Raw genomic sequence first — 8,701 nt, 5'->3', positions numbered from 1 at the left:
CGAGTACTGAGGGGCTGGTGGATCCTGAGGAAGGTGGTGGGCTCGGTGGACTGGAGGCCAGTCTTAGAGGCCCTCCAGGAGGTTGAAGGCTGTCGGTGCAGGGGCATTAGAGAGAGGGAGCTGGACCCAGGGACACCGTGTTGGCGGTGATGAGACAGGAATGCTAGAAACGGACATCATGAGGTTCGCAGTCTTTCCTGATGCCCAGGGAGCGACCGTGGGCAGGGGGATGCTCGAGTGGGGAAGAGGAGAACATCGCTGAGGACAGAGAGGCCGCTGGTTGACCCTGTGAGTGGGCACCGGGATCGCCAGGACGGATCCGAAGAGTGAGGGCTGAGAGGAGGACAGTGTGTGTGCCACGACGGGACAAGCGCTTTCATAGGCCTGGGGTGGGTGGGAGGACAATGACCAGGGGATTGGTACGGGCCCTGCACGTGGGGGTGCTGGGCAACGGGCGACAGGACCAGGACGTCACCGTTCCGTTCCCTTAGCCAACAGTTCAGTCAGGGTGCAAGACGAAACCTCCAGGGGAACCGGGCAGGGAGACTGGCACGGACCTCACTCGGCTCCCGCGCGCAGGCCCAGAACCCGCCCATCGGAGCGTAGCCCCGCCCCCTGAGCCTGCGTCTCCGGGGCGCCCGGACTTCCTGCCGCTGTTGCTATGGTTCCGGGGGCGGGACTAGAGAAAGCTGGCGTGTTGGGGACGGTTTTTCAGGGCCATTTTGGCCCCTTCCGGTCCGTCTCCGGACCTCACCGTTATCCCACCTTACTTCTTTGGCCAATATCGCCAGGGCCACTTGGCCCTGTATTAGTGTATTCTCTGGTCCTAGATATAAACGTAAGGCCCCAATTACCGACATGCTATTGCAATTAGGAGCACAGTCACTGGACAGCAAGCAGTGTGTACAAATGGAGTCTGATCTGACTGCAGTGGCCTTTTTCTTACCAAGTCCAGCTAATATTTCTGAAGTTTCTTTGGCTCATATATTTGGAAAAAAAAAAATAGCCCGTATTTTCTCCCAAAAAAAAAAAAAAGTTCTCTTTTAACTACACTGTGCACAAATTATCTGAATTAATTTGTACTGACAACTTGTTTACCATAAAGACATCATTTGATTGGACATGCAGCTCTTCTGTTAAGTTTTCCTCCTGTAGGGCTTCCTGGAGGGTCTTGGGCCAGGGCTCAAGAGAACTTCCCTTCCAGTTCTACGTCTACCAGCCTTACTTAGCTTACTCTGAGTCACTTTGCTTCTTTGGGCCTGCTGTTTCCTCAGTGTTTAGAAAGTCAGGCTAAGTTAGTGGGTGGTACAGGGAAGGAGGTACAGGAGAGGGTGTGGTGAAAGAGCCTGTGTTATCAATACAGTAACTCCTCTTTTTTCCCTCATTTATTGATTTTTTGTTGTTGTTAAGAAAAGAGTTTCTTTAACAAAGAGTTTGAAATCACTACTTTATACTCAGAGATAGGAGGAAGATTGGAGAGAAGTGGAATTATAAAAATGAGTAGACTCAGCCATCCTTAGGGGTATCATGAACTTACAAGTACTCTCTAAGAAGATGGCTTGGAAGAATGACTGCTTAACTATAGGGTGACAGCAAGAAGTGTATTGTCAAGTGCTGTAATCTGATTACTTACTGAGAGGGGACTTGGGCTGAAGATGTAATCTTACCAACCATTAACAATATTTTTGAGGGGCCATATTTCAAGTTAGTAATCAGTCACAGTCTCATGATGACTATCTAGTGCAGTAAGCATTATGTCATAATGGCCACAGTGACTGGCTAACAGCACACCTGGAAACTCTTTGCAGCATTTATTTGAACCTATACCACTTTCACAAGAACGTTAACAGGAAAGAGGCACTGGCAGCCATACCTGTCTTAAGTGTTATCATATGGAAGGGCTTAAAAATCACTTAAGCTGGAATTATAATTTCAGGGAATGAAGACAATGAACGTAATTAGGTAGATTTTGAGAACGTAGCTGTTAAATTCTTCCTGTTCTTATTTTATTCCCAAGAGTCATTTAAAATTAAGAAGCTAATGTTTCAAAATGAAATTTAGAGCTTGACTTTTCTTAGAGTTCCTGTTTTATATCTTCCCTCTTGGTGCCTGGTGATGTACTCTTCTGACTTTAAATCAACGGAGTAGCAGATGATGACTTGTATTTTCTCAGACAAGATTTCAAATCTATATCTATATCTATATCATCTATATCTATATCTATATCATGTTGCCACTGGCTTGCAATTCAAGTGTCCAAAAGGTCGACTGTTGGATGATATTCTCTCCTCTCTCTTGTGGTTTATTTTCAGGAAACGAAAAAGGAATGACAGCAAAGAGGACAACCACTATTCTCCCCAGTCCAAAAGGAGCAGGAGAAACCCTGTGTTTCAGGAGTCTCAGGATGCAGAGGTAGGAATATGATCGGATAGCCCACGTCTATTTCAAACATTCCTGAACTTAACTTATCCAATTTGTGTCCTGCACTTCAAAGAAGTGCTTCATTCCAAGAAACCTTCATAAAAGTGTTCTTGCTTGATTGCAGTGGCTTTTGATCTGGAGCCCTTAGCCATGGTGTGTAGTATCTCACAGATGATGGAGGGGAAGCACAGGAAAGACTTGGCTAAAACATAATCAAGAAGAGCTACGTCTTAGACTTTCCTCCTGTCATAGGAGCAGGGAATAATAATCTTACCCCCTCCCTTATTTTTAGATGGAAAATAAGTTTTCAGATATATAATGGTGTGTTACTGGCTAGAAGGAGATTCTTGATTTCTAGCTGGGAAATGTGAAAATGAAATTAAGGCTAGGGGAGTCTGGTGATTTGCAAAGCTTTAATGGTGCTTGAATGGAAGAACCTGAATTTTAATAACTTGTGGTCATTAGCATGATATTGTTTTAACTGAGATATCGTTTACTAGGAGAGCATTAAAGGAACCTTGTTAAGTCCTTCTGGATGAATCCTGTTAGTTAATGAGTAAGTAGTGCTCACTTGTCCCTTTTGTGAACAAGAGGCGAAATGATTATCAGTCTGTGTCCTCTTCCTGGAACCTGTACGCAGGTGGTGATAGTCCCAGATCCTGGGAAGCTATTTGGATGGGTAAATTTTAGCTAGATACAACTCATATAACTTGCTCTCTTTGATGCTGGCCTTTTTTGTTGAATATCTTGCCTGTATAGGAGTATTGCTCTTTTTTTTTTTTTTTCAACCTTACAGCTTTACAAATGACATCACCACTTTTCCTGTAAATCTGTCCCCTCGTACATAAGTATAAGCCTTCTAGAAAGGGCAAACACAAGGACACTAATGTTTTTTGTCTGTCCTAGTTACCAAGACCATTCCTTTTTAGTTTTCAGATTACCAAGTAGTAGCAAGAAATCGAGAGTGAAAAAAATGTGTAGATCTGTCTTTTTTTCTTCCCTACCTGAATTGGAAAAGATTTGATATCCTAATGCTAGGAATTCCAAGGGAGCAGCAGAAGGAAGATGAATGAGAGAACAATAGAACCGGGGGCCCCCGCCTATGTTTAAAATTAGAATTCTATACATCCACGCCCCCCCCTTTTTTTTTTAACTGGTAGGAGCTGTCTCTTTGTCAGGTCTTGTTTAAATGTCAATTCATATGACACGTGGAACATTTGGCATAATTTTTGAAAAATGTTTTCACTTAGGTTGTTTGTACATTTGGGTCATTCTCATCGAATTTAATTATACACATTCTGAGACACAGAACTGCTTTGGGAGATCTTATTTCAGATGAAACTGTCATTGAACAAAATAATGGTTGTTAGTATGTTTTTATAACCTATGGCAAAATGGTAACTTCTGAAATTAACCTCTACTTAAAAGATACATTCAAAACGCAGGGACCACCCTTTCCAAAGATGGCCTAATCTGTTACATGCATTTTATGAAACCTTGTTCATGTTGTATATACCAAGAAATCTCAAGCAGTTTTATATTGTAACTGAATGTTAAAATTGAAGTTGTTTTAAGGAATTAAAGCTACACACACACACACACACACATGTTTTTCTATAGATGTTTTGTTTGTTCAAATCCCATTTACTGAGTTGAAACGAGGTGAAGTTGTTTAAATTGTTTTGTACTTATATAGATTCTATGATAAGTATAATTTTTGAGTTGGAAAGGAACTTAAAACTCAATATCTAGTCCAAGTTCATTTTATGAGGGAAACTGAGCTACAGAAAGTATAAATTTTGTATCCCATTGACACAGAGAAGTTAACACATGAGTACCATCGCTTTACTAATTTGGAAAGTGGTTGTAATTCAGCAGCCAAATTGATTTGGTATCTTATGGTTCATAAAGTTCTGCAGTATCTCATTGGTGTGAGTGAGCATGAACTTTTCATTGTTGGTATGTTGCAACTTTGGAAGCACGTACTTTTAAGTGCTTGGATGGACTTGGTTAGGATCATCTGATTTGCTGAATCTAGTTTCTGCAGCTGCCTTAGAATAAACATCATATTATGATGGCAAGTATGGAATATGCAGTACAGTTGAAAAACGCTTTTGTTCTTGGGGTTCACATAAATGAAAAGCTCTGAGGCATGGAGGGATGGAATTGAGAGGGAAGCTAGGGCTTAAAGGAAAATAAAATACTGGCTTAATCTGCTTTTACAATTAAGGAGAATTACATAATTCTGTGTTGTAAATATACACATGTATTCCTGTTCTCTTTTGATGAAGATGCTCTGTAATTAATATTCCTCCTTGTCTCTTCAGATTCAGTTTATCCACTGGTTCTTTCATTTGCCCGCTAAGGTGCTCTTTCCTGTTCCTAACTCATTTTGGGTCTACCTTACTTTTCTGTGGAGATGATTGATCTCTTCTCCCCTTTACCTCCCAGCTGTAATCTGCTTTCACTGCCTGTTACTTCTTATTCCCTTCATGCAACTACTCACTAAAAGTTGGTTCCTCAAACCCCACCTACTACTCTTCTCTAACGTGCCAGGAGTGGCCTAAGATCTTGCTAAATTGTTCAGCAGCTATTTATGGAGCACCTGCTACTTGCCAAGCATTGTCCTGGGTGGTTGGGGTCAACATAGCTGCCTCTGTCATTTCCTCAGTGACTCCTCCTAGCCTACTTTTGATGTGTATCAAGTGTATCCCTTCCTTCACATTTCCTCCATCCTCGTTCAGGCCTGCTTTGCCTCTTGCTTGATGTATTGCAAAATTTCCTAGGTGGTCTCTGTACTCTCATTCTCTTTCTACTCTGTTCATCCCTAGAATCCTCTTCCTAAATGTATATCTGAGCATATCTCTTGGTCTCAAGTACCTGTTCCGACAGACTTCTCAGCATGACATTCAAGGTTCTTGATAACCTAGCCCTTTCTTCTCTTGCGTATTTTATCTCCCACAAACTCCTCCCTGGGAAGCCCCAGTCACATCATATTACTAGCCATGTCTCCTCGAAATCTCCTCTTCACCCTGCTTGTGCTCTTATTGTTCCCCCCATGTGTCACATCCGTCTTATTAATATTCTCCCCATCCTCCAAGGCCCAGTTCAGATGCCATTCATTTCAAGGAGTCTCTCCTGTTTCCCCAGCCAGTATTCGTTGCTACATCCCTGCCATTGCAGTAGCTTGACGCTGTCATCCTCAAAGAGTTCTTCTTGATTGGGCTCAGGAATTAGCCGTTGTTCAAGTCCCCAAGTATCCCCGGCAAAGTACCTGGTTGTACATAGTAGGCACACAGGTATTTGTTTGGATAGTGGTTGGGCATCAGAACCACCTGTGCCTACATGAGGTAGCCTCTCAAAGATGAGGCCCTGGCATGTGCACGTGAATAAAATAAATAAAAAGCCCCACGGGCAGGGGGTGGTTCTGATGCTCATCCCCAAATATAAGGTGTTATGGAAAAATCTCTGCTGGACTCAATTGAAGGAAGCTTCTTTGGTTACAGAGGTAACAGGCAGATTTCATTGCGACCCAAACTAATCTAAAATCCTGCCTTTTCACACAGACCTAGACCCCAGGACTTTTATGTGACACTTTTGTGAATATCATCATTAAGTGAGAAACCCTTGGTCAGGGTCTTTATAAATGTAATTTTGTTTTGCGATGTACTTGCATTTACAAGGGTTTTGGTTTTGCAGCACATAGGCCTGTTCTCATTTGCCTTGCACAGATCTCAGCACTAAGCTTCTACTGAATGGTCGGAGGAAAAAGAATGAGCTTTGTAACTGAAAAATAGGGTAAGCACTCTGATGAGAAGTTTCTTTGAGGAATCGGGGAGATAGTGAAAAGGATTTATGTTTTATGGGTCTTTCTCAATCTTGAAATATTTAAAATCTCATTTCTCTTCCGGTAAAAGAATTTGCTCTCTTTCTAAAATCAAATGAAATAAGGAAAATGATTCTGTGCTAAGGTAGCAGTTTTGAGTGTCAAAACCGTACACTATCAAGGAGAAACCTTTTCATCCCAAGCACTCTGGCAGTAATAGAATTCATTAAGCGAGAGATATGTCACATGAAGTACATTCGAAAGGGTAAGATGTGACAAGGCCCAGGGTTGTATAATATAGGCCATGTTTATTAGATAATGAGCACCATTGGCATAGAAAATGCTAGTGGGATGTGACATGATGTTTGAGGTGTTCTTTAGCAGTGTAAAGGAAATCTCATTTATGGCATCACAGTTCATCTTAACTCTTTGTTTTGAAGTCAAAAGTAACTGAATCGAAAAGCAGGAGATTTCCCTTGGTTTTGTAGTAGCAGTCCCTAGGCCACTTACTTGCAAATAAAATAAATGTTTTTCACAAAATAAATACATTTGTTGTGGATGCTTTAGAAAGTGAAAATATATTTGAAAAACTAAAAAACAAAGATTAAAAAAGGATCTAAAGTCTCAAATTATACACACACACACACACACACACACACACACATATGTATATGTAAAACATGACATCGAATCAAATGATGCCAAGGATATTCACCCATATCAGTACAGATACAACTATATCATCATTGTTAATGGCTGACAAAATTGCATTGTATGAATGGATGCACTATAATTTAACTGCTTTCCTGTTTGGGGGCATGTTTCTGATTTTCAGCTATTAACAACAATGCTGATATTATAAACAATGTCACAGTGAACATTGGTACTTATGTCCCTATACAAGTGAGTTTTAAAATATTTTAAATGAACTAGAAATTGGAGGCAGATCTATTTTGTTCTTAACAATTATTCTGCATAAATCTCTTCTAGCTTGTTAATTTTAATGTACTATTTCATAGCCTAGCGCCACCTAGTGTTACAGTATACTGTAAAATGGATATGTTGTCATTTGAGATGAAATTTGATTCACCAGAAAGTAATTACAGTTCTTGCTTTGTTTTTCAGACAGTACCTGTAATGATAAATAATAAGGAAGACCAACTAAGAGGAACCAAAGTGTGTGTGGTGGGTGTCTTATCCAATGTAAAACCTATTTATTTTTGAATATTCATAACTGCACTATTTTATGCCAGTGGAGGTTTCAGATTTTTACCCTTAGGCTAGGAAAATCATCTTTTTGGAATTTTTTTCGAATAGGCCTTTACATTAAGTCCTGAAGTCAATTTCACTGCTGTTGGTGATAACCATCATATCTGGTTCCATTGGCTCATCCTAACTCTTTCTCGGACAGTTCTTTTAATGTGTGTTTCTAACTGCATAAAGATGGACATAAATTGTCTATTAGGACCTGTGGGCAGTGAGGTGTATGACCTATGTTGAAAAGCTCCAAAAGAGCAATGGGCCATGACCATTCTTGGTTTAAGTCTCATTAAGGTTACCTTTGGTAAAGCTTGCATATAAGAAATGCAATACCAAAATTGTTAAGTATTGTAGTTCAAATGTGGTTCCTTCTCATTACCTTCTCCTTTGAGAATCCTAACATTGGAAGGGAGGAAATTCTTGACGATGATTGTTTTCAGGAATCCCTAGTAGTTTCTCTAATATGATAATGACTCTGAGTCATGTTAGTTCAATTAAAAAAAAATTCTTAGGTGCAGACACCCACACATACACCCCCATATCTAATCCGTATGTGTAGAGCAACGATAAGTACTAGTCTTAAAAATGCCAATAATTAACATGTAACTTTTACAAAAAGTATGTCGAGTGCCTTTCAGGATCTGTGTGTAGCCTTGTGTTAATATAGGAGGACCACATATGCCTACTATCAGGGGATATGTACAGAATCATCAGAGGTCTGTATATGTGTGTGCATATATGTATATAAGGATGCATAACTGTATGTATGTACCAATTTATTTCTTTTATTTTAGCTTGTGCCCAGAATCGATCTTATTCTTTATGGACGTACATTTACTGCATTCTGTAGCATTGATTGATGCTTTCCCTTGGAGGGTGAGAACTTGATAAGTGCAACACACAGGGACAAAGGATTTGTGAAGGGATTTGAACTCAGAAGGCCTGTGTTTGAATCCCCACTCTGTCACTTCCTGGCTATGTGACGCCGGGCAAGTCAGTGGATCTCAGTTTCCTCCTCTGTAAAATGGTGGCTATTAATCCCAGCTGAATTCTGGGGCGGTTGTGCTGTGAGCACAGATTGAAATACTTTAAGTGGCTGTAGTTTTCTAATCCCTTAAGGCTTTGATGCTGCTGTTCTCCAAGATGAATAGGAAAAATAGTGTAATAGCATAATACTCATTCTCTTCCTGTTTT

The 8,701-nt window shown here is 40.6% G+C and overlaps 1 protein-coding gene across 1 annotated transcript in view; it reads left to right on the top strand.

The window, feature by feature from the left end:
• The window catches only part of FAM104B (family with sequence similarity 104 member B), a 78,072-nt gene that overhangs the window by 66,855 nt on the left and 2,516 nt on the right, over positions 1-8,701 (top strand). The window contains exons 4-5 of the mRNA XM_032475152.1: positions 2,313-2,412; positions 7,373-7,432. Coding sequence (XP_032331043.1) covers positions 2,313-2,412; positions 7,373-7,432 — 160 coding nt within the window. The remainder of the gene's footprint in view (positions 1-2,312; positions 2,413-7,372; positions 7,433-8,701) is intronic.

The sequence above is a fragment of the Camelus ferus genome, chromosome X (assembly GCF_009834535.1).
Source record: "Camelus ferus isolate YT-003-E chromosome X, BCGSAC_Cfer_1.0, whole genome shotgun sequence".
NCBI lineage: Eukaryota > Metazoa > Chordata > Mammalia > Artiodactyla > Camelidae > Camelus > Camelus ferus.
This window is presented reverse-complemented; position numbering and strand designations above follow the sequence as displayed.